The sequence below is a fragment of the Calypte anna genome, chromosome 2 (genome assembly GCF_003957555.1).
Source record: "Calypte anna isolate BGI_N300 chromosome 2, bCalAnn1_v1.p, whole genome shotgun sequence".
Lineage (NCBI taxonomy): Eukaryota > Metazoa > Chordata > Aves > Apodiformes > Trochilidae > Calypte > Calypte anna.
The window spans coordinates 35,390,564-35,416,943 of record NC_044245.1 but is presented as its reverse complement, the minus strand read 5'-3'; the positions used below and the strand labels follow the sequence as shown (position 1 = coordinate 35,416,943).

The 26,380-nt window shown below is 40.1% G+C and overlaps 1 protein-coding gene across 1 annotated transcript in view; it reads right to left on the bottom strand.

Annotated features, from left to right (window-relative positions):
• Nucleotides 1-1,195: 1,195 nt before the first annotated feature.
• The window catches only part of PLEKHA8 (pleckstrin homology domain containing A8), a 30,138-nt gene continuing 4,953 nt past the window's right edge, over nucleotides 1,196-26,380 (bottom strand). The window contains exons 2-14 of the mRNA XM_030445465.1: nucleotides 20,416-20,532; nucleotides 19,566-19,721; nucleotides 17,734-17,858; nucleotides 16,233-16,391; nucleotides 15,256-15,296; nucleotides 14,410-14,573; nucleotides 11,423-11,582; nucleotides 10,960-11,045; nucleotides 10,271-10,329; nucleotides 8,889-9,019; nucleotides 8,322-8,392; nucleotides 6,102-6,163; nucleotides 1,196-5,167 (exon numbers count right to left, since the gene is read on the bottom strand). Of these exons, the coding sequence (XP_030301325.1) occupies nucleotides 4,970-5,167; nucleotides 6,102-6,163; nucleotides 8,322-8,392; nucleotides 8,889-9,019; nucleotides 10,271-10,329; nucleotides 10,960-11,045; nucleotides 11,423-11,582; nucleotides 14,410-14,573; nucleotides 15,256-15,296; nucleotides 16,233-16,391; nucleotides 17,734-17,858; nucleotides 19,566-19,721; nucleotides 20,416-20,532 (1,529 nt within the window). The 3' untranslated portion in view covers nucleotides 1,196-4,969. The remainder of the gene's footprint in view (nucleotides 5,168-6,101; nucleotides 6,164-8,321; nucleotides 8,393-8,888; nucleotides 9,020-10,270; nucleotides 10,330-10,959; nucleotides 11,046-11,422; nucleotides 11,583-14,409; nucleotides 14,574-15,255; nucleotides 15,297-16,232; nucleotides 16,392-17,733; nucleotides 17,859-19,565; nucleotides 19,722-20,415; nucleotides 20,533-26,380) is intronic.

Genomic DNA, 26,380 nt, shown 5'->3' with positions numbered 1-26,380 from the left:
AGTAAATAACGCTTGCAGCAAGCTCAGCTTGACATTGATAAAATGTATGCCCAAAATTGGCTTGAAAAAAATAAAATATGAAAGAAAACAACAAAAGGAAGCTGCTTTGGTTTTGAGTTTAGTCACCATATTCTGGAATGCATTTTTCTTGTTTAGTATCAAGTAGACATAAATGTCAAACTTTCAAGATGGTTTTAAATAGAGGCATTAATAAGTTCTGAACCCCCTGAATGCTGCAACGTCAAATAAATTTAACAAACTTAGTTTAGCAGACATCAGGATACAAGAACAAGGACATTAGGACGTTTTATATATTAAAAAAATATTTGTCTCTAGCACATCTGGAGTATCTGGGGGTAGAAATCCTATACTAAAAAAACTACAGTCAAAGACCACAGTTTGAAGAACTGCATGCCAGTGGGAAGGTGCACATGTATTTAAGTGAAGTGTATGTATGTAATCTATCATCAAAGCAAGTGCTTAAATCCTTGTGTGAACTGTGAGCAGGATCAGCTACTGCCTGAGCTTGCTCAGAGACAGTAAATGTACTATGGTACCCTTCCTGCACGAGGGTAACTTTATGTTGCTTGGAGCATGCAGTACTTTACACAATTTGTTCATTAAAAAGCTACAGAAGGTAGCAAAGAACCATGAATATTCCCACCTCCCTTCTCTCTCTCTTTTTTTTTTTTTTTGTTTTTTTGGTTTTTTTTGTCTTTTTGTTTTTTTTTTTTTTTTTTTTTTTTTTTTTTTTGTTTTGTTTTGTTTTTCTGTTGTTGTTAATTGTACTATGCAGGCAAGAAAATAGAAATAAGTAAATTAAAAAAAACCAACAAAACCCCAACACATGAATCCCTGTGCTTTCACTTGTAAGAGGTAGAACTGCCAATTCTGAAGTGTCCCAATTGCAATTTGATTGGTGAAATTAAAAGTTGAAAGTGGTGTGGCTTTCCTGGCAAAACATGTCTAACCAGAGAAACTTCAGAGAAAAGCAGCACATCCTCTGTCTGACAGTATGCTTGGTTGCCTGCCAAAGAAATCAAGTCTGATTTCCAAGTTTACATTTGTACCACTCACAAAACTATGGAGAGATGCTTCCACTTGACAGAAGCAGCTCTGGTACCACAGCAGATGACAATGGAAGGAAAGGAAGGAGTGGGGACCAGGCAGGGGAAGAGGGAAAACCAGGCAAGTAGGAATGTGTTAGTGATCTCTTCTACTGTCTGAAAGGCAGTTTAAGGTTCCTTAAAGTTTTTCACAAAAGCTGAAGGGATCATGAAAAGGAAGGGTTAGAAGATCTGGCATACACAGTCATAGGTAACACTGGTTCTCTCTAGTGGTCACCACTCCTTTGCCAAAGCAGGCTGCAAACAACTGGAGCACATTTGGGGAATACTTTTCATATGCACAGTGACACTTTTCAAACAGTGAAATGTTTTTAAAGCAAAGAGCTACAACCTAAATCCTGATGATGCTTTACGAAAAGCTTGTAAGTGAAGGTATATGGCCCTTAACTTTAAGTGCATCTGTTAAAGGGAGATCCAAATTAAAATGATGTTGAGATGGGATGTTTCAATGACTCCTTAAGCTTACAACACTAAAGCACTTGAGTATTCAGTTCATATTCTACAATTATATTATCACAGAACTTCAATATGCAACTGTGTATGATGTCTTAAAATATCAGAGGGGGCTCCAGAAGATATTTAAAAAACCCAAAAAAACAACAAAATAAATAATATAAATAAAAGCCTCCCATTGCTAAGCAGAACTCTTCTGAAAGTATTTGAAAGTTCTGCTCCAATGCCAAAAGCACTATACTGCAAAGATGTGTGTATGATCTCTATTCAGATACCCTGACTGCCATTATTCAGAATTAGACAGGACTTCAATCAGATTGCTTTGGGATTTACCATGTCTCAGCAAGGATGCACAGTGGATGGACACTGTCTGTGTCATACTCTGCATCAGAGTTCTACGTTCAGCAAAGTTGGTTTTTTTTTTAAACAAAAAGTAGTCTTACTTCCCTAGGGTAAGACTGTGATTACTTTTATTTTGCCATGGCTAAGTAAAATCCCTGAGAATATGCAACTGTTTGATGTTGAAGGAAACAGCCAAAAGCACCTCTACAGGAGACTTTAGACTAGTGCAGTTTAAGAAACCAAAGCAGTTCATGTAAAGTATGCAGAGCAAAGGTGCCGTTACCTGAGACTCACGTGGACCTCTAGAAGTAAGCAGGTCAGTTGTTCATAAATGTCAGCCATTAGAAAAACCAAACTATACTGACCAACCAACAAACCAAACAAATGAAACAGAAAACACTGACATCTCCAGTTCTAGATTTGAAGGCCAAAAGTTAGTTGCTTGTTTTCTATAATTATTAAAATCCTCTCTGCTTGCCAAGCTGATGTCACAGGAAAAGAAAGACATGGATTGTCTAGCAGTGTATTTGCTTCCATTTGGTCATCTGGTTTATTGCACCCTTAGACATTTAACTTGGATTTCAGCTCTGCAACATGCTGCATGGGTTTCTTTTCTCAGTTTGACAGGAGAGATAGCATTCATACGTCCTTAAAGTGCTCAACATCCTGCAAGAGCCATGCAGGGTGAAGAACAAGTTGTGAAGGCAAAGATACCTTGCTCAGTTCCTTGTCTGCAAGTCCCCTGTTTAACAACAAGCACACAGGGGTTTCCTGAAGCCACAGCCTCCTAAGAACATTCTCAAGCCCCAATTCCAGGGTTCAGAAAGACCAGCTTTGTGCATAAGAGTAAGACAAGAAAGTACTCTGAGGCAGTATGCTATGCTGATTACAGGATACAGCAGTGGACCTTTCTCTGTTTGTTAGAAGAAAGAAGAATGGTAGAAGTTAGTAAGTGCTGAAGCTAGTGGCCCAAGGAAGCTGTTAAGGTCTCTGCCTATGAAATAAAGCCTCCTGACTCTGTTGATTTCTATAAAAATGGGATCTCTTCCTCCTCTCCCCACACCCCAGCTGATATTTTCTGGAAACACAGTTTCCATCACCTTCCCAAAGCATTCAGCTAAAAAGTATTACAGCAAAGTCTCCCACCTAACAGCTGAAAATCTTGAGGAAAACACACAGGGTAGAGAGTTGGTTTTTCTATTAGTGGGGTGCTTTCTTTGCATTCATGTTTAAAAGAAGCAGAGAGCTGAAGCTGTCCAAAGGCTCACTGCTGCAGTTTGAGCACTGCCCGTAGTGAAGTAATGGAATGGAGCTTTAGTCAAAAGTTTTGACTTTCCACTCAAACATAAATGTATACTACTTAAATTAAGAAAATCTGAAAAATAAAAAATCGTGTCCTTCTGATTCCTGTTGGAGTATTTAGAGGAACTGCTGATAGGGACAACTCAGAGAAGATGAATGGAACAAGGAAGTCACACTGTTTAAATGCCTAATTATCCCTGGTATCTTGCTTCACACATTAAGTAGGATGTTTGGCCTTTTCTTCAAGCATCATATGCTTTTCTTAAAGCTCACAATAGTAGGCTCTTTAGGAAGGATCAAGTATTCGGTGTGCAGAGAGGCTTCCATCACAGAGCAACACAGGGCAGCAGGCCCACTGTACATTCATTTTACTGACAATATGGTTTTCAGCCTAGCAAAAGCCAAGTATGGAAACACTAACTTCTCTTATATAGATGAAGATTTACTAATTCTAAGCAACTCATCAGCACACTCTTGTCTCCTCCTGTACATGAGTTAAAATCAGCACTTTGAACAAAGCCACCTGAAGCTCTAGGTCATCACTGAGAGACCCACTTACACCTTGAATGGGCAGCCAAAAATTCACAGACAGCCTCTTAGTCATCAGATCAAATAGGGATTTTGTTCTTAACCACATCAGTAGCTACATGGACCTCTTTATTATTTTTAATAGCAGCAGGGTTAAGGAGAATATTTTTATCTTTATCTCACTTAATTTCCAGTCACTTCTACATAATTTCAGATTTTAAGGTTTGTAATTGCCCTAATGTGTGAAGGCTTCATGACAAATTCTAGCTTCCCCTACACTTCACTCATTTCATGTCCACTTTCCAAAGTCTCTGCCCATAATGGCAGCCTAGGAAGCATTTTAATGAAACCTGCTTTTTAAACTGCTAGCTGTATTCAATTTAAAAGCAAATATTATGGTTTTGTGTGAGCTTGATTTAAGAAAACCCTAAACCCATAACAGAAAACCCCGCCAGAACCTTAATAAACCAGGATGGTGGACATGATCTTCAACTGCTTGTGTAACTAAAGCACTGAAATTAACTGGGCTCTGCCAGTCTGTGCCAGCAAATTTCACTGGCAGGAGCTGACAGGGAGACTGTGACAGATACTGGGAACTGGTCAGAGAACATGATACCCTGTTTGAAACGCTGGTTCCTGGGGAAGCTCAGACCACCACCCACATGCTGCTCTGTAACATTTGGGGAGGAGCTGCATTAAAAACCTTCAATCCAAGTGAAGGGACAAACTCACCATGTACCTTATAAGCTTTGACCTTCTTCTGCTATCAGGTTAGCAATAACTCTCACTACTGTCCTCTTTCACTGTGGCAGGGAGCATGCACAGGGCAGCTGCCTGGGTGCTGCACTGGCACCCCAGTGGGTCTGCTGCACCAGCAGCTTTCTTCTGAGGTATAGGAGCAAAGCCCAAATTCTGCTCTGTTATTTTATCAGGTGAAGAGAAGAGGAAGTGCACAAGCAGGAGGAGAAACAGTTAAAAAACATTCATCGTGGACACAGCTGTGACCCAAAGAGAAACAGTACCTCTGCATTTAAACACCAAACAAGAGTAACAAAAGAACAAAAATCATACATACCCTTCCCCAAAAACAGTCACAACACCATTCCCTCCTTGAAAAGATACAACAAACTGAAACGATGTCCAAAAGAAACCAAAATTAAAGAAATCTTTGTTAACAGACACAGTCCCTGAAGTTTTGATATGTAGTCTTATTGTAGTCATACCACCTCATCTGACTCCAAACCATGTATTTCGTAGAGAGTGTCTAAGATATTTAGCTGCTTTTCCATGGCTGGGAGATATATGTTGAGGTCCCTCTGCATTCCTTTGTAAAACACTTCTTCCTGAGGATCACACTCCTCTACAGACAGAGCTGCCACAAAGTCTTCATACGTTGGAGCTGCCCTTAAAGCTAACTGGGAAAGAAACCAAAGATTTTAGATTTGCAAAATAGAACAGGAAAAGAAACCAACTAAAGCCATGAAAAACTTCTAAGACATCTCTTTGCACTTAGATTGCATAGCTTTAATGTATTTATGTGTACATGAATGTGTAAAAATTTTAAACTGGGGAGGCCAACAATTATGTTATTTTTTTATTATCACTATAGATGATCAGTTTAAGACGTCTCCAGAGAGGCTTGATTTTAAGTAAGTGTCTGTACACCATATTTTGTTCAAATCAATAGCATACATTAGAAATTAATTAAATACAAACCCCAAATCACGTACAGTTTGTTATGGAAGATCCCAACCCAGCACTGAAGTCCCATTCTTAAAACGCTTTTTGGAAAGCTCTCCCCACTCTTTCTGCTTCTCCCAGTTAAACTCTGGGAGAATCATTATTGATATCTGGGAGATATCATTATTGACTGGATGAAGCTCTTCTTTTTCCAGTTTTGGTGATGATTTCCAGTGACAGACACAAGGGGGAGCTGCCACACTGGACAAAAAATAAACCATTTTCTCTACCCAATATATTCCACTCCAGCTCCCCTGACACGTTCTATTCTAACCCCTCTTGAATGCTCACAGCCAAAGGCAGATCAGTCTTCAAAAAAGCAGCCTCGCCCCCCTGTTTCTTTATTTAATAGCCTTGCAAGTCTGTGGCTAAAAACAATGAAAAATGCAGATGTGATCAGTCTGTCTTAGCTCCAGAAAGCAGGTTCCACCCTGAAAACCCAATACTAAACATAGTTTTAACCACAATCTTCACCTTGAAAATAAGGTCTGACAAAGTAATCTATTCATTTTAATGCTTAGAGTTTTAACATAGCTTATTAATTACACAAAATGTAGGATCACATGAACAAGACTCCCAGTTCTATAAGCAACTGAGGTAAATACTCACTGCAAAGACCCCGCGGACAACCCAACCGTGGTGCTGCCGTAACGTCTTTCCATAAGCGTTGTCTTAAAGGAACAGAAGAAATAATCAAGACACAGATGTAAGTTTTAAGTTTGCATCACAGAGAATTTAAGAGCTTAGAAATTACCATTTCAGGATATATCCTTGCCACAGGATGCAAATAATGGCCATTTTTGAGTACCAAAGTTACGGCTGAAAGGAGATGACAGATTTGGGATTTCTGCTCTGGGGTCTCGTCTCTGCTGTCAAATGTCCTTCAACTCACCCAACAGCAAGTAAGCATTCTAACAGGAATGGCAAATGTAATTTTTACTTGACTATGAAGCTGTGCTTCAAGACTAACACTTCTACTATCTAGTTCTCAGTTCAGTCCAGGTCTGAAAAAATAATATATGGGGTGGAACAATCCTGCAAGTTGATGGTTAGTCAGCTTCAATCGAGGTGGTTAGCTCAGAGGTCAATCAAGAACACTTTCTTTACAGCTGAGAGCCAAATTCTGAGGGTCACTGGAACAGAGAGCACCGGGCTTTTAACAGGATAATCCTCAGGCTCTCCCTTGTGAGTGGCCATGACTGCAGCCTTTGATCAAGGCCCTTGTTATGCTCCTAGGCAGCTCCACTTTCATATACAAAGCTTTCTACATACAAAGCCAAGCATTCTTGAACCATATTTTCCCAGTCTTAGTTTGTCACTGTTATAATTTCACATCCTTGTCCTTCAGTGGCATTTTTAAGTATCTGACCTATGCTTGCACTATGCTTGCCCTGAGCTGTTCAGCTTTAAGAAAATGAACATCTACATTTTGCTGCTTTACATTTCTCAAAATAGTGCAGACAGTTACTATAAGAAGACTGTAAAAAGTCAGAAAAACACAGCCACAAATTCTGCTGTAATATGAAATACACTTCATCTTGTCAGTCTAACAATTGGGGAATGCAGCTTTTCTACCTTTACAGTAGGAGTGAGAACCTAAGAGAAAAGCACAAAGTAATAAGAGCAATGAAGTAAGAAGAAAAAGAGTATTATGTAGCAAAAAGAATAAGTCTATTTTCTGCCTTATCAGCAAATATAGATAGCATTAGAAACAACACTTTGCTTAGTTTGAAAAGTTTGCTTAGATTTAAATCCAAAGAAAAGACAAATCTCTCTAGAAAGCTGCTTGCTCCTCAGAACTCATTTGGTTTTTTTTTTCCATTTCATTAGCTTGACACTTGAGGGTGAAACAGGGAATATACACCACATCTTTACTTGAGATTCAAACATCACAGTAATTCCTAAATAAGGAACAGTACATCAAAGCTGCACTGGATACAGATATGGAAGAGCTTTTCAGGGGGAGAAAGAGAAGGCAGAAGTGAGAAAAAAACAGCAGCATGGCTCTGCTGTGGACTGAGCAATTCAAATAGTAATTCAGACTCAGAAAGTCAAACAACTGCTTTGACTTTCCATAGTGTTTAACAACCAAATCTGGTAGCAGTGTACTTACAGTCCCTCTTCCAAGAGCTGCTTACATACTTGGGTGTAGTTGTTCTCTTTACTAATCCTATAGGGCAACTGCTTAGGTGTTTAAAAGAAGCTTAAAAAAAGCTTTAGAAAAGCTGTTTTAAAGGATTATTGGAACATTAGGCTGCCAGCATACAGAGATGGTCATACTCAGGAATAACCAAGTCAAGTACAAGAGAGGTTTGTATTTGGTTTTATGCTTGCTGTGGGCAGTAGCCTGACTAAGTATCAGAAATTGTGTACTTGGAATTGTGTATTCTTCCCATTACAAATTCCCTTGTAACTGAGGCAGCCAATTCCTAGCCACATCAGAAAAAAGGTGATTTCAAAGAGTGACAGCCAGTCTCCCAAGGAACTAAAAAAATAATAGGAGCAACTATGGATTTTGGGAGCATTCTCACTGCAAAACAGCTGAGAAAATGGAATGAGAAAAAGCACTTTTTCCCCCTAAGATGTGACTGTCTGCCCTGCTGAAAGCATGACAGTTAAAGAAATCTTTAAATCAACATCAACCAGTTATGTAGTGATCTGCCTGAAGACAGCCTTTTTTAAAAACTGATTTTCAAGAAAGTTCTCTTTGAGATTACTTGCATCATTTGTTACTGAAGAAAAAAACAAAACATAGGCTCTAGAGGAGGAGAAAAATACTCAAGTACGTAAATTCAGAAGCATATAAAGAATAAAGCAACTGGCACTTACTCAGAGCTGTTTGGATATTCTTTTCCCCATTCTTCACTTCTGTCAAAAACCCTTTCAAGAACTTTAAGCCTCTGTCAGGATGAACCGACGAAATAAAAAGAAATAACATTTATAACAAAGCAACGCAAAGCCTAACAAAGTCCCCAAAGTTGCAATACAACTGAGAAGTATTATAAAACTCAGAATTAATGCACCATTTCCAATATCAGCAAAAAAAATGCAGCCACCTCCTCCAGCCTCTCTCCCAGCACAAGGAAAACCACTTTGTTAAAACATTGCTGCTGCAGCCCAAAATCACCTGCCTAGTGTTCTGGCCCAGCAGGATCAGCCACTCAGTGGAACTTCACTTTTCTGGGAAAAAAGGATTACCTGTGGTGACCTTTTCAGGCCTTTTGGCACAGTTGCAGTGACACAACCACAGACAACACAATCTTGAACCTAGATATTTTCGATCGATGGAGTCTGTAGAAAGTAACCAGTTTGCTCTATGCACATAAGATTGCAGTGGTGATATGCCCCTCATTGAACCTTATAAGTTTATAGTGTAAGCAGAGAGAAAGCTGTTACCTTTTCAGCCACAGGAGTGCCTCCGTAGCAGAGTTTCTAACTTGTGCTACACCTGCATTCACTTCATGAAGCACTATCTTCTGAAGGGTATCAAACTCTTCTTTGTTGGTTATAAATTTCTGGTTAATTTTCTGGGGATAAGAAACAAGAGGCAAAGCTTTAGACTTTTAAGATCAAACAGTGACTTATCTTATAACTACCACCTATTTACCAGAACTCTTCCCTGCAAAGGGGTAACTTAGATCCCCAACGAGGTCTCACGCTCCCCATGGCACAGCTGCCCTACTGCACTTGGGCACCCCTTCCCAGGGCACCACTCCAGACACGTCTGCCTAATGCAACCAGAGAAAAGTATTCCAGTCAAAGTTTCACATGGTCTTTACCATTTCTGTTTGACAAAATTCTCTAGGTTCTTATGGCATCCTCTACACTGGTGGAGGAGATAACTCAAACTGCTCTCCTTCCGACAACTGCTGTGGTACAAATTCTCAATTACACTTAGCAGTCATCAGCCTGCTTAAGATTATTAATTTATTCCTAAATTTGTTATACACAACGCCTCACAAAAAAAAAAAAAAAATATATATATATAAGGGGTAGATAAAACATATTCTTCTGCACTAAAGGAGTAGCTGCCTATCACTTGACAATAAATATTCATGGGTTTAGTTTTTTTAAATAGCATTCCTCTCTCTTGCTATTTTTGGCCTTTCAGAGGCTTCCTTCAGTAAGATAAGCAAATACATGTCTTACTGTGCAGCAATATAAGCAGTGCTCCTTATCACACTCAAGACACACTTCACTTTACCTATTTTTTTTTTTCTTTGAAATAAAACAACCCTTAGTCTTGCTATGAATACATCTTGCCTAACAAGCAGCACTTCAAACCTTTTCAGACTTAGGACCTGGAAGAGCTTCCAGAACAAAAAACGAGGCTGGAGAGTCTGCCCCAATCTGCTGAGAAGCTGCTTCTTAATGCACTAACTTCCTGCTTGGTCAAGGAAAGGTTTGGGTTTTTTAACCCAATCTGTTTGTTTTACAGTCAGTAAGTCAATAAAATCAATATTGCCACTATCATATCGTGACTTACAACCTATTCAGCTCAGAATCAAAGTCATATTCATTAGGTGTGACAGACCTTTTACTTGGCAGTCAGTCAAGTATTTAGGAAGTTCACGCAAACCAAATGGATTTATTAAACACAGCATGTACTGTACAAACAGAATTAGGGGCAGTTCAGCATTCTGATCTGACAGATGGCAACGTTATCAAATATTAAACAGCCTTCCAGCCTTGATTTCTACAACAAAGATTCTTCAGCTTTAATGCCTAAAATAGATACTGTGTTTTAAAAAAAGTCAGTGCTAGAAATAAATTGTTACCTTGATGTTACCTACAAAATCCATTTTAACAGGAGCAAAAACAGTGGGTCCCAGCTTGTCTAGAAGAAAAGAAAAGGTCATACTTTAAAACTGTGTCTTTTTCCAGTCCTCATGACTTAGTAAAAATTCAATTAATTTACTCTCTTAAAAATCCTTCCAAATGGCAGGTAAATACTAAAACAATTACCCAAAGTCTTTCTTCAGTGTAGAACCAATCCATCCCAGTTGATACAAGTGTGAAAATACACTGGCCTACAATGTGGAAGTCTTTGAAAGGCTGCATGCTCACAGGGTCTGCATATCACCTGTTAGATGCAGGGGCCAAGCAGGTGGGGGGCTGTACTAACTGAAGATAGAAATCTTAGGAAAATCAAATATATAGTACAGCTGATAATGTTGCTGTCAGCTGTACTGGATGCATAAGGCTCTTCTGAGGAGAAGAAACTGCTGTTCCAGACAGACTCATGGATATCCAGACATCTTATAAATGGGCTCCATCTAAACGAGAGTGAATCCTCTATAAAGCAAAGAAGTAAAAAACATCTGGTACCAGTCAAACATATTCTGTTGATAGGAACTGTATCTACTCTATCACCTTACCAAAGAAATAAATTCTCCAAACCAACTACTCCACCATTTCTTACAGCTGGCAGCTGTCAAAAGGAGTCAGAAGTAAAGGAGCTACTTACCCAGGACAGGCACAATTGCATAACATGACTCCAGAAACTCTTCTGTTGGTATGCCCTGCTCCTCTCGAAGTTCAATATCACTGAACCTGGTGTCCAGGACAAGCAGAAAAGATCACTACCTTAGCAACTCCTTTTGTGCAGTTTCTAAAGGCAAAATTACATTTCATGCCTACTTCATATTCACTGAGGTAATACTTATAGACCTTAAGCATCATCAGGGCTTTTGCTTCGCTAGGTTAAAGTACGTGATTGCAGAAAATACACATTTGGTGGTGTGCAAAAAAACTTTCCATTCCATTCTGTACAATTAATTCTACAAAGGATATCTTCAGTTACTGTGCTGTATGCAGTCCTGTTAAATAACCTCTGCAAATACAGCTTTACACAAAGAAGAGTCTTAAAAATGAGTTAATTAGAGGCTTAACAAAGTTGCAATAATCCTTTTAATTGAAAACTGTACTACCTATTGCTCATGACACTGAAGAAGGTAGGAGAATGGCTTTCATTTCTGTCTTGCTCACACAGTGCCAGTCCACTTAAAGAATCTGTTTCTGACTGCAGCAACTTGTGTGCACCACAGCTTTCTGCAGCTTGCAGCTTGTTCTCTCCATCTTCTTTAATGCCTTACATTTATAGGACACAGGAAAAAAAAAAAAAAAAGAAAACAGAAAACTAAAATAGCCACATACCCATATATTGTTATTCCTGTTCATCAAGATGCTTTCTATATGAAAGAAGGCACTTGGGTATCTGTATCATGCAAGCTTAAAAGCTTTCCCTGCCAGCACCACGACTCTCACCACAGGTCTGTCAGGTGGTCAGACCGCGATTCAATCAGTCCCCTCCCCAATTCTTTTAATCACACAAACCAAGCACCAGGCTCCAATGCAGGTGAGCCCCACACATTCTCATCCTTACAAGAGAAGAACATTGAAGAAACAGTTGGGTGCAGCAGGGGGAAGACCCCTTGCAAGAGAGATTACTTCTCACATGGCTGGAGCTTCCCCACAGCTGATAAAGTGGCACAGTGCATTTTCAAAAGCAAAAGATCAATAGTGACCTGTTTGCTTCTTCTGGTAAATGAGTAAACTGGCTGCTTTGACGGACACTGCTATGACATCAAAGGTTGCTAGGTTCTCCCTGATCTGTATGAATATCTTTAAAGTTTCCCAGAAAAAGATCCATGTGCCTGTTGTTCACTGTAGTCTATTATATTTCTTCTCTGGGGTCAAAGGCATCCATTTCAAAGCTAAAGATCAGTATACAAGCAGCTCCAAAGGAAGACAAAGTCTGACATAATCACAGAATCTGCCATGGCTACAACACATCTTGCTGCCAGACTGTCAAACTAACATCCAGGGTTTCCCAGGGAATCTGTCTCTCCAGGAAATGAATGCTTTCAAGTGCCAGTGAGGATTTTAGACCTGAAGCTTCTAGCCGAAGGGTTCAAGATGCAAGGAACTCTCTTCCTCCAAGTGAAGTCTGAAAGCAAGCTTACAGCAGTCCTTATTACTTGCAGAACCACTGAATAAGCCAAGTACTGGGTACAAAAAGAAGCACTTGCACTGGGTAACAGCAATGAGACTTCATCCATTCACCTCAGGGCAGAAAGAAGAGGCCTCAGTCATTACTGACCATGCCTCATTCACAAGCAAAGTGACTCTACTGAGGAACTGAAATTTTTCACTTCTCTGTCCTTCTCCAAGACACATGGTCTGGCGAGTAGAGAAACAGCCCAGTGACTCCACAGAAGTGCTATGCATAAAGCCCAGGGTCTTCTGACATTTCAAGCTCAGACACTGTAAGCTCTAAATGACAAACAGAAATTTCCTATGAGCCTGAAGTGCTTGAGTGTTTTTAAAGATTGTCTCCTTTTAGTAAAGGGGACAGAGAGGGATGAGTATGTGAGACAGGTCAAAGTTCCTGGGCTCATAGGGAGCAGCCAAATACAGTGGGGTGCGACAGAGCTGCAGGCTACCTGGGTCAGCCCACCCCATAGGGATGGCACCACACATCCTACTCTACCCTGTACTGCCAGCAAAACTGCATCTCAAATACACAGCTCCAAGAGAGGGTAAGCTTTTCTCTATTTTGCATAGAAACAATTTCAGCAGCTAAATGATACCAACAGGCTGACTTGAATTAGTCTGGCCTCTTTGCTTTAGTACTGTATTCTTGAGGTATTATGCTAAATAATAAGTAATCCTGCAGGGACTTACCACACTACACCACCACCCACAGAAGTGGGAAAAACTCCAAAGAAAACCCATGTGGGAGAAATATCACCATGTTCATTAATTTAGGCCTAAAAGCTTCACCTGATTCACAAACTGCATATTTATGTTTTGGAATAACAGCCAGGTAGAGAAAGCTACTGTTCGAGAATGATACAGTCCATTCAATAGGACAAGTAGAGATCATAGACTTACCAAAATTTACTTCAGAAACACTTAACAATATAGCTGCTTTGGATGGAATTTTATACTAAAATAGTTCAACAGTGTTTTACTGAAGTCATGCCCAAATCTAAGTTTCTTGCTGTTGCTAAAGTAATGAAAGAAATAAGGTGTTTTCTAGTTTACTCTTAGCTGCAGAAAAAGGGTTAATTTTCTGTAAAGATCTGTCAGGGGGATCAAGAGTGACTACAGGGTCAATGCCTCCCAGACAGGCACACAAAGCTTCTATGTCTGCCTTCTGACACTGCAGCCCTACATGCTAGCAGAGGTGCCAGCATTCCCAGGGGAGGGCCTCTGGGAACAAAGTGTCCGAAGTGCAAGGAGAGCCCAAGCTCTGTCAGGCTGTGCTGTTATGTGTGTCAGTCATCATCTAGGGGAGTCCCCACTTGCCCAAAAAAAAAAAAAGGAATTTTTAATTTCCTTCACCATTCAGTCCCAAGCTAGCTATCAACAAGTGTTGGGAGAATCTTTGGAAGAAAATAGACATGTGAGCAATCCTGGCTATTTAGCATTAGCCAGAGTGAGCTAAGGGCCTTGAGGCCCAGCTGCAAGGTTATTAAAAGATCAACTATGGGCAAAAGATAAGGGAGTTGGCAACAGAAAAGAATAATAACAGGATGGGAAAGCATTGCATAGACAGCACATAAACAGTTGTATTTAACCAGTTAGATAGTGCCCTGTGGCATATGAAGAATGTGCTCAGCAATATGCTTATATTATGTTATCAGCCTGACTGTGTATAAAAGGGCTACTGCTACTCTCAATAAAGGGCAATACTTGGATTGTATTAATCTGCGTGTTGTTCACTGTGCTCTTCCCGACAAACAAGGGCAGAAGCTGCACTGGCAAGGCTTGACTATGGGTAGAGAGAAGACTAAATTACACTGGCACTCCCTCTCCTAAGAAGCAAGGTATCAGCACTCTCACAGGCAGCCTCTATTTCCCTCCATTTACACTTAAAGAGCAACGATTCTGGATAAAAACCAGTACATACATTTACTTGACAAACCCTCTGCTATGTGATCTTCAATAGAAACATCACTGCTCCCCTCATTTGTTTCCAGGTTTATGCATTCCAGACTTTTAATAAGGGTTTGCTCTTGATGGTTAATTTCTGGTTTTACAGAGCCATTTTCACAAGGGTTTAATTCCATCTGCCTGAAGGAAAGGAAAGAATAATGGTAAGTGTAAAAAACATCGCTTGGTAAGCTTCTTTCTGTGAAAACACACAATAAACAAGAACAGAAAAGCAACTGACAGAAATTATATACTGTCACAGACTGCTCTGAGCAAAAGATTTTCTCTAATATAATAAAAGGAACGATTCAGCTCTTTGCAGAGGTAAGATTAATGATGCAGCCTCAATTTACAGAGTCTGAATATATTTACAATGACCTTTATTAGAAAGAGAAAAAAAATATGTACAATTGATTCCAAAAAAGGAAAACCACAGGTGGGTGTTAAAGCTAAATGAATATGCCACCATTAGTATTTTAAAATATATAACCTTGCATCTACTCCACCAACCATAGCCTGCTCCCCAACCTCATGAGTTATGAAATGGAACCTAAGATACAGGAAAGAGCACTGAAGTGGGAGAGAGCTGGCTGCTGACTGACCAGTCACCAAGTGGATGCTTGAACAAAATAAAAGGAAAGGGACTGAAGAAAAGAGACATTAAGTGGGGTGAGCCAGCTCCCATTTACTGTGTCTGCTTCCAAGTACACAGCTCAGAGCAATAAAATCCTGCCTCCACCTGCTACTAGTAATATTAAAAATATGGAAAGATACTACTATAAACAGATTAGAAAGAGACTGACAGTAAAGACTTGTATTATACCTTTCTGTTGAGGTGTGAGTGGACAAGACAGAGTGCTTTATCTGTAAGATAAGTGGAAAGGGAGAATATTCTTTAAAGCAAGAAGACTGTATCATGCTTCTCAAACTTTACATTTTATTGAACACAAGTTGGAGTGAGGAAAAAAGCTGAAAAGTGAAGTATATGCTCACTAATCTGACGTGGAGGCAGTACATAGACGAACATTAAAAAGTTACTACATTATTACACCATTCAAATATTGAAAATAAATAAAGAAAGAAAGAAAAAAAAAAAAAGAAAGAAAACCAGGAGATTTTCAGAAGCTAGCTGGCAAGTGCTAAGTGGGATACCTGACAGCATGTGCTAAAAACCAAGGCAGTGAGTTTTCTTTGCAATGATGCTTTATTTCCTTAAGAAAAAATCATGAAAAAACAGAAGAAACATGAGGCCAGATACCAGGTATGGTGAAGTTATCTCACTTCCCAGATTCAGTGATGCATCTACCTTCCTAAATACATCTTGATCTGCTGTTTGCCAGAGATGCTCCAATTTTGTGTGTACAGTTGTGGTTTCAAGAAAGTGCCCTGCTCATTAAAAAGATAAGCTCATCAGCTCCTGTTGGTGTATTACTACAGATCCTACACTACAGTGGCTTAGAACAGTAGTAATTGCTGTGAGATCCCACAATGGACCAATTTGCCACACAGCCACAGTATTTTGAAACATGAATGTTGGCAGCCGCAGCAGGCAGTGAAAGTTAATGCTTAACAGCTTTCAACTATCATTAAAAGTTAAGAGATTGGTCATTGCTTCTTAAAAAAGAAGCCTCACTACACTACCTCACTTGCAAATCACAACAAATAGCATACTATACCCAATAGAGGACTACTAGCTATACTGCAGGGAAAAATGCATTCCCTACTTCTACAAATGGTACCTGAGAAAAGGGCATTTTAGCATCCATGCCAACACTGAGAAAAAAGCATACTGGCCATTACCTTGTTTGTTCTGAGAACTGCTAAATGTGGGGATCCAGGTGGGGTCTGGTGCAGTAACTCAGAAGTGAAGGCAGTGTTTGCAATCTGCATACATTCTTCAAGAGTCTTGAGGAAGGTATCACACGTTGATTTTAACAGAGCTCCCATATCAATCTCATTCTGTGGGAAGAAACCAATTGGAAAAAAAGGACTCATCACAGAAAATCAATTTGGAGCAATCTACAAGGCCCATAACTGTGACAGAAATAGCTTCTGCTCAACATGAATTAAAATGCAATGTGTTATCTGCTCAGAGAACTGGCATCACGTACTACTGGGGCTGTGCCCTCTCACAGAATTACCACTCTTGTCAGCCTCTCTCCACAACAAGCTCAGTATGCTTGTTTTAAAAGCAATGCCCCTTATCCCTGGTGCTGAAAATGTATTAAATACTAAGCCTTGATATACTCAGCAATGGCATTCCTGATGACACCACAGACAGGAGAAGTGAAAACTAAACAAATCATATAGATACAGAATGACCTCCAGATAATAATTTCAAAAATCCTATGAACAAAAAATTACTGCAATTGAAAAACAGGCAGAATGAAGTATTACATTGCCACAATGCAGAGAAGATGAAGAAACTGCAAAGTGGAGTTATTGATACTAAAATGCTTTTAGCAATACATCTTCCCAGTTAAATGTCAGTAAAATCAGGGAAAGCAAGTTTTCCCCCAGAAGTGTGAACTATGAGCTGAATAAACACATCACTTTTCTGTTGTCAACATCTGTGAGCTAAAAGGACCCATAGTGCCTTAGGGTCATTTATACACTACATCATGCTTCTGCACAGTCTGTTAATCTACCATAAACAGTTTATCAGGTATCTTTACAGAGATGATTAACCTTCAGATGCTTTGCCTGCCTGTCCTGCACCTGAGGTCCCATTTCTCCAGTGAGAGGCATCCTGAAACTCCACACAAGCTTTTCTAGCAAATGAGGTGAATCCCTCTTCACAAGGGTTTTTTTTTCTGTTTGCTTGGTTTTTTTTGCTTGGTTGGTTTTGTTTTGTTTGGGTTTGTTGTTTGGTTTTTTTTGTGGTCTGCATTGTCTTTTGATCTTTTAAGGGTTTTGGTTGAGAACAGAAGTGTTTTGCTGAGCAGGATACTAATGACTTGGGGACAGCCAAATGTGCAGTTCTTGCAAGTTACCCTTTTATAAAAAATATTTTGCTTTTCTGATCTATATATGATGATCTACACATGATGATCTACAAAGATGCTATTGTCTGCATCACAGACACCATATCTCATCTCACTACTTGCTGCCTCAGCACAGGGGACATTATTTGCAACAATACACCATGACTCCATTTAAACAGGAACTGTTGCATAGGTATATTATATCCTGCAGGTTCTCTGCAGAAAGAGGGTGCAGTATTAAGCACCTATGAGTGAATATTGCATTGGCTAATTAGAAGAGTTATCACAATGCTCAAGACTTTACACACGAGCTGTACCTCTGGTTCCGACACACCCGAAATGCTGGTTTCCTTGGTTTTATGCACTTGCTGAACAAGGAGGTTACAGTACAGTCTAAGTTCAGACATTTTAGTCTTCAAGGCTTCTGTGTTTTCAGTGAACTCTAAAAGTGAAACAAAAGAAGAGTTACATATATTATATCCATCTTCCTGTATATGATTTTGAAAAGTTGCTGTAACAGTATTTTCCAATTTAATTCAAACAACACTTCCTTATTGCAAAACATTTTCTATCAAATCAAAGAGATGAGCTGGACTGGCCATAAATTATGCTCCTCACAGGTAAAGAACTGTTTCATTATTTACCATCATAGAACTAACAGTATGTTCCTAGACTTCAGACACAAAGAAGAATCAAGTACACATCACCTGACCCTAGCAGGCCTTTTAAAATGGATACAAGCCCTGTGTATCAAATTTTTTGTTTTCACTTTGTAGTTTAAGGTGCAAACAATTCACTGTGAATTAAAAGATCAGGATTCTGGGCAGAAAACACTGGAGGGAAAAGATACATCCTGTCCAACACAATGGTATTTATTTAATATATGTCCTTCGAATCACAGAAGGCTTGAGTTTGGAAGAGATGTCTGGAGACCAGCTAGTCCTATTCCCCTGCTCAAAGACAGACCTCATTGCTCTGGCCCATGCCTAGTCAGATTTTCAACACTGCAAAAGATGGAGACTCCACAATCTCCCTGTGCAACCTGTTTTAGTACTCCCTCACAACATAAACATGTTTGTAATGTCACAGCGGAGATGCTTGTATTCAAATTTATGTCCATTTCCTCTTATCCATTCACTGAGTCTGGCTCGATCTTTTTTATGCTTTCCCATCAGGTATTTCCTTTAATCACCTTAGTGGCCTTTTGCTGGACTCACTCCAGTATGTCCACGCTTCTTGTAGTGGAGTGTGCAGAACTGAGCAGACTAACAGTCAATCCAAGGTTTTTCAGAATTAATTTTTCTCACACTAGAGTCTCAGGATTACAAAATAAATTTGTATGTTTATAAGACTCACAGGGTTTAGTTCTGCACATACAGCAGTAGATTTTCACCCTATGCTGCTGTATGTCAGTTTATAGATACAACTTTGTGCTGTTTCAAGGCACTGCACATCAGATCCCCACTTTGTGCAGGACACCACAGCAGCATTTTTTGCTCAGTTGTGACTCAGTTAGAATCAGTACACGCAAAGCCTGGTGAAGATTAACATAAGGCTAAGATGAGAAGCAATTCCCCACCTCAGGGAAAGGAAGTACCCACCCACATTCATTTCAGTGTATTAGTATGCACATTTAAAACCAACTAAAAAAACCCAAAACTGATAATTAAAACTTTTATTTTAATTGACAGATGATTCTGGAAATGCACAAAACAGACCAGTCAGAACATGGAAGGAACGGGTCTGAGGAACACCAGAGCTCAAGAAACACTGGTATGATGCACATCATGGGTGGCACATGCCACCCTTAGACAGTGGCACAAGGTGGGGGTCTTACCTGCACACAATCTGTATCCCAGTGACCAACAACCAGGAGCTACTCACTCCTTGTACTATACAAAACCCATTAGCACATGGTTTTTAAATTACTTATACATAGTATATATTAAGGAAAAGCCAAAATTTTCAAATCCCTGCACTGAGAGTTAACACCCAAGATTTCCAGCTAGAGTTTCACATGTCTTGGCTTTTATTGGCACCAAATACCTGAAGTACAGGTGGGACAGAGTTCTTTGTGTGTATATCTACTAGAGCAAGCATGGGGAAATAAAAAAACAAACAGTGTGCACCGGTAAAAAGGTGTTCTTGCCTTTTTCCTTCTGTGTCCTGCTGTCAGTCAGACAGGCTTTGGCAGTTCCTAGTGCAACCAGCCACTTTTGCCTTTCAACTGCATTTCTTGCCTTCAGATAGAAGTATTGTTCCCCTGGGATGATCAGGTCCATTCGTGTGTTATCTGCAGGATGAACTGGAAGCAACATAAGATTTCAGACCAGTCCCTCAGCCTTTCCCAACCCAACTGACTATCCCAACAGATATGTTAGATGGAAGGTCAAGCAGTACTAAAAGAAGAGGAATGTACAGCCCTAAACTTGCCCTGTTGCCATTCTATAACTGCTCTTATAAGTTATGGAATAGACAGGACACACACATTTACATATGTGGGATAAATAGCTATGAGAGGCATCTTTTTCATCAGTACAGTATCATATGGCAGTCTTTATCAAAAGGGCATCCTCTTCTGGCAAGCCTCTCTTTCAGTTTTCCAGCCCATAACTGAACCTCAAAGATGTGGCAACAATCCAACATGAATGAGCAGACGTAATACTGAAGTTACCCGCATTTCTGCGAATTCTGCAAATTTATGGGTTCAGCTTTGTGCTTATGAAGAACCATTTGAAGCTGTGTGATGTTGTGCCACAGCTCATGAAAAAGTGACCCGTTTGCATAGAGAATACCCATTATATTAGAAGCTTGCAGCTCTCTTAACATTTTCAAAACACTGTAGAATAAAAACTGGCACACAGAGCGAGTTACTGAGTCACTACAAATACACACCAAAGAAATTAAGGTGCAGATAGTTCTGTGACCTGAAATCTCATCTTGAACACAACCTTACTGGACAAGCTTTGTGTTGCTGAGTGTTACTGTATCATAGTTACCTTGAATTTCACACACTGCCATTTGAATGCTTCCCTTACAACCCTTCCAGGCATCTTCCTGAGAGTCATAATAGGACAGGATGCCGCCACAGAGAAGAAACCAGCGAGGCTGCCAACCTGAAAAATAAAAATGCATTTCTCAGTAACTTCTCTCCCTGCAATTCCACCATTCAGGACTTGCTGCAAATAAGGCTCCAAAGATTCTCAGATCCCCCATGAAAATCAAACCCTTCAAGTGAGATTTGTGAACAGGCCCAGCTGTTGCACACTGTAACCCCTGCTTGCTGGCAGCTTGCCAGCTGGACCACAGCAGTATGTCATTTGCAGCATCACTGACTCACACTCTCTTCCCAAACCACCTTTGCCTTACATATCTCCCTCCTTCATGGGAAGGGTTAGCCAAATTGTTTTGAAAAGCAACAGGCAAGAAACTTAAAAAATCAAGGGAAGACAGGCCAGAGGCAGATGTGTTGATTTCTGAACACCAGTTTTCAATGAAGCAGTTCTGAATAGGCCTTGAAATCACTATGCTGCCCACATGAAAAACATCTTAGAATTAATGACTTGCACTCCTGGATACCTTCCCAGAGAACAACCAAAATACAAGGCTAGAGCAGACCCAATAGTTCTGAGTATAATTTTGCCCATCCTACTGCCTGACTTCAGAAGCAAATTATTCTTTTTGTTTTCTTCTTTTGGAAGCACTAGAGCAGTGTGAAAAGATATAAACAAACAAGACATGATGGCTATCATTTAGGCTAGTTAAAAATTACAAGCTCCTTAACTTAAAAAGAAATGAGACAGCAATGTCACTGGAGGAAAGCAGCTTTCATGACTGGTCCAGCCAGGACCAATGGAGCAAGACACCAAAGTTCCCAACTTGCACCAGCAAACCATCTCTGGAAAGAAAAAAAATTGAGAAGGCCACAGGGACCACCTGGTTCCTATGCACCTCTGCAGAGGGGCCTCACTTCTGCTCTCCCCTGAGCTGGAACTCTGCCAAACTGCATGGAGCTGCAAGAACCAAAACTGGGCTTGGACCAATACAATGTTGGAGGAATGGCCACTGCTTGCTAGCTAGGAGTAATTACCAATCCCTTAAGCTACTGCTGAAGCCAAGCCCAACTCAGTTTAAGGTTAGAAAGTCCTAAAGATATGGGCTAATAGTAGGAGTCTGGATTGTTTTGGGTTTTTTGTCTGGTTGTTTTTTCAGACAAGCAATACTGTGACATTCAGGTCAACAGATTGCTGAACCTTGGGGGAAATTGGAACAGACATTAAACATAAATCTCTTTTTCACACTCTTCCAGAGCTCTTCCATTATTTCCTAGAAGAATATAAAAACATTATAGATGCCAAAATGTTCTCAATACTTTATTTTTTCATATGGAGGGAAAAAAATAGTGCAAGAATGAGAATGAAAAAAACCAACAAACAGAAAAACTTCATTTTATTTTTCTTGCCACCAAAATAAAGAAATTATCCTAAAAGTCACTATTGATATGGAGGAACTCACAAAAAAAGAGATGATTGTTCAGCAGAGAGAGGCAGTTAATTGCTTCAGACATCCAATGGCACAGAATCAGTGCTCTAAATAATGCACAGTGCCACAGTCAATACAGGCCTCTAATTCAGTCTGGAGATCCTGCTGCTGCACATGAATCATTTCATCCACGGGCTTTACAGCTTGCAATTGCAGCTGATGCTCAACCAAACTGCTTTCCATCAGTCCAGGGTTGTGCAATTAATTAGCCAAAATACAAAACAACATCACTATTCCATCACTTTGGAGGCTGACTGAAAACGTTATGAGCCAATACATTTTGTTGAGGCTTTTGGTTGGTTTGGGGTTTTTTTGTTTGTTTGATTTTGGTCTTTTTTTTTTTTATTGCGGTTTCTGCTTTTGGGCTTTCTGTTGTTTGCTTTGTTTTTGACAGGGAAGCAGCAGTTATCTGTCTTCTTTGCAGAAGGTAACTCTTTAGTAGATACATATTAAGAAGACTATGATACACAATTGTTAACTAGAACAGCACTTATTTTCAGATCAGGATTGTTAGACCAATAAAAATGCATTTTTGTAAAAGGAAAACTTTTTTTTTTTTTTTAAATTTTAAAATCTCATCTGTCAGAAGATGCACTAACCCCCTGGTACTCCCTGACACTGAGTCAGCAGCCAAGGGGAGGTTATCCTAAACAACCAGACAAAAATAGCAGGTGGCTGACAAATCCTGGGCAGTGCAACAGGGATACAATCTTCAATTACAGGAGCTTCACATTTGCAGAGCAGCAAATAGCAGAGGAACAAAACACACACACACACAAAACACAAAAACCCAAAAAACCAAAACACAACCAAAAAACAAACCAGCAAGAAGACATTTAAATACTTACACAACCACAAGTCATGGGTTTATCCGGTTTTATTATTTCTGCATAAACTATCCTAGGAATATTGCAGTTTTTAGAACTGAGCATTCAGACTTCGCCTGATACAGAAAGTTAGAGCTAAACCTTTCAAGGTCTTACGTTGCCAACATTAACACAACTCTGAAGAATTTACTAAGTCCATTTATACTGGAGGTGCACAGGGAGGACAAAATGCCGCTCATACTTGCACAGCTCATTTTAGAGGCACAGAGCCATTAACAGTAAAAACTGACCTTGTCAGGGCAAGATACATATATATATATATATGTAAACACAATAAAATGCAAAGCATGACAAGAGTGGTTAGTAGCTTGCAGTCTCAGCCACAGAAGAAAGCAGAGATTCCAGATGACTTCATAGACACTGGTTAAGGTTCTAATACATACTGCACTCCTGTGTGAAACTTCCAGGTAGCACATGGAAGATCTGATATTGTCCACTACAGAAATAGCTATGTAAGCAGTCTGTGCCTGCTAAGGATTCAGTATTTCTCCAGAATTTTCCAGAGCTTGAAAGATCTGCCTACTTCCACCACTACACTTCAGCATGTCTGGATGATCTATCACTGAGCAAACTTGACATTTCTTGATAACACAGAAATTTGAACGTAATTCAAACTTTAATTTTACACAACTCAGACTAAAGGCAGCATTTATTCCAAAGTACCACGACTGAGTTAAAAAACACATGAGAAGACACGCAGATCATGTCAGACACCCCAAAGCCAAATGATCTGGGTGAATTACATATTCAAGAAATCAAACTGATGACCTGAAAGGCAAGCTGCAATTAAGAGATGCCAGTTCCAGTTGCATTCTAAAAGGCACACAGGCCAGAGCTTATTACTCCTGGCTTTCCACTGGAATTATGTAATACTTTATGCTTATTGATTTCTTGAGCTTCAATGTAAATGTTTATAAAAACTAACGCAACAAATAGTCCTTGGACTTATTTTGACCTTAGCTGAGATTTTAAGTGTGGGTAGGAGATAATACTGAAATTTCCACCTTATGGCAACATCTGCCTAAGAGGAAGAATCAGACCTTTCATCACATCCCTACTGCCAACATCATAGGCAAGACCCAAGGCTGTTTCAGGTGGCAAAGCCAGAGTAGATCCCTGCTTTTCTGTGCAGGGTCACAGAAGAGTCCCAGACTGGCTGCTCTGATAGTCAGGGGGATGTCAAAGCAAGGAAAATAATACCCATGTTTTCATCCCACCCTGACCAAAGTAAGCTGTGCCATGTGTCCATCATACCACCACTTACTGCTTTATCTCCCACTGCCCAAGGACAGCAGAACCAAACAAGAGGAAGACAGTGCCAGTGTCTTGCAAAACACAAGAGGAAATCCAATATAGATCCTTCCCCATTTGCCAGTGGGTGCTGATGCAAGTCTATGAATGTCATGAGGTTTGCAACTTTGTTAAAACCGAGCCTGCTCCTGCTTGTTCTCATAGCAGCTGTTGGCTCCAAGATAGCACCTTCCACTCTTGAACCTGTGACAACCAAACACCTGCCTTCCAGTTATGAGGAAAGTCGTATTTTCTAGTTAGAGGATGAATCTATTAGACAAAACACAAGACAATCTTAGAAAGAGGACTGCTGAGCTGCAATGACTGTGCTGAAAAAACCCTCTGATTTCTGCACTGAGCTCCCTGCATCTCCTCACCTGCACAAGATGAATGTTTCGTACTGGCCTAGAAGGACCACTGCTGGTCTTAATGCACTGATATCCAAAGGGTGAAGATTTCCCTGGAGAATTAAGCCTATGGAAACCTCCATGTCACAAATGGTCAAAACACTCATTTCAAGATCCCACAGCATTCCCAATCACAATGATTTGGCACACAGTAAATCTTACAAACTAGTCCTTAGCAACTAATTGTGTGACTAATCTCCCTTCATGCTGCCATGTGTTTTATGCTGTCAGTCACCACCAGCTTTCTCCTCAGGAAAAGCATTCAGCAAGAATATCTTATGCAGACCAAACTCAAAACTTACCCCCTTTTTTCTCACACAACAAACAGAAGTAGTACAGTTAAAAGCTTGTTTTGTCATAAGCAATTTGCACCCAAAACTGTTGCCTGCTTTTTCCACACAGCCACCTAAGGCTAACCAGTATTTGAGAAGGGCAATCCCAAGGCACCAGAACACGTTTTGCAGCCTTAATTCTGTAGTGAAACAATTTGACAAGATAAAAAATCCAATCGATACCCATGAGGGACAGAAGAAAGGCAGATAAGAGTGTGTGACAATTGGTGTCTCTCCTCTGAGCTATTATCCTCTCACCTACACAGCAGCTTCTAGAGAAGCCCATGTTGCCATTTGCCTCTGATGATGTGCATATTAACAGCAGGAATCAATACCAAAAGCTGCTAAAGGTAATAAAGGTAACAGATTTAGCACTTTAGCAATAGTATCACTTTTTAAAACACTTACTTCAGGGCCATTAGAGGTTCAAATGAAGCAAGCAACAGTTGGAACCACTTTTAACACAGTGACCCTCTCCCAAATTATTTTTCTCACACAAATCCCATAAAATCCACCCTCATTTCAATCACAGCTGTTAGAGCAGTGCTAGCAGCATTGAAAAAGCTTCCTTCTATCACAGGGCAACTGGGGCTGTTTGGAAACAATTTTATGCCAGTGACAAGCCATGGCACAGGGGACACAATTTTTGAAGGAGGCACAGTTAAAGAATTAAGAGCAAAGAGGGGATCGTGGTGAGTGATGGAGGCAAAAGTTCAATAATCCAGGCTGCTTCTCAGACACACTAATTCAAGTAAGTCAAAGCTCCTGGGAGTTTCTCTCTGTTTATACTTCCCAGCCTCAGCAAACTAGCAGCTCCTTTCTCTGACCCCTGAGGTGGATGTCAGGCCAGACTGAGACAACTCAATGAGTTTATGTGAACACAAACAGAAACCACACGCTGGTATCTCTTTGCCATCATTCTGACACACCTTTCCCTTCTGTTCTACCCTGTCATTCCCTGTGATCACTTATTTTGTTTCAGTGCAGAAGGACTGAATGCAGAGGCACCGGTACTGCAGCATACCTGGCAGGGAACACTGCACCACGTAGGCTCTGCAGCAGTGCTCCAACACCTACAGAGGAGAGAGGGGACACGGATTTCTGTTCCTGCAGCCTCATCAAACTTTTCTGCTAGGAGCACAAAACTCAATTCCAGAAAGGTATAACAACAGCAAGACTGCTGCGTGAAGAAAAACAGGGGGAAAGGGAAGAAAGATGAGAAAGAAGGTCAAACCACACACACTTAATTATGCAAAATCCAAAGAGAATGAGTTAACTAGTCCCTAAAGTATTCAGGGCGAAAAGTAGAGCCACTCATCTAAACCAGCACCTGGTCTCAGTGAACCTACAATCAGTAATACTGGGTAGACCATTGTCCTGAAGGCATTGGAAACCTCAGCTGTCCAAGTCCATCTGCACAAAAGCCAGACTTCTAATTTTGTACAATCAGAACTTGGATTATACCCAGAGCCCAAAAAGAAGGGAAAAATTGTAAACAAAAGCTTT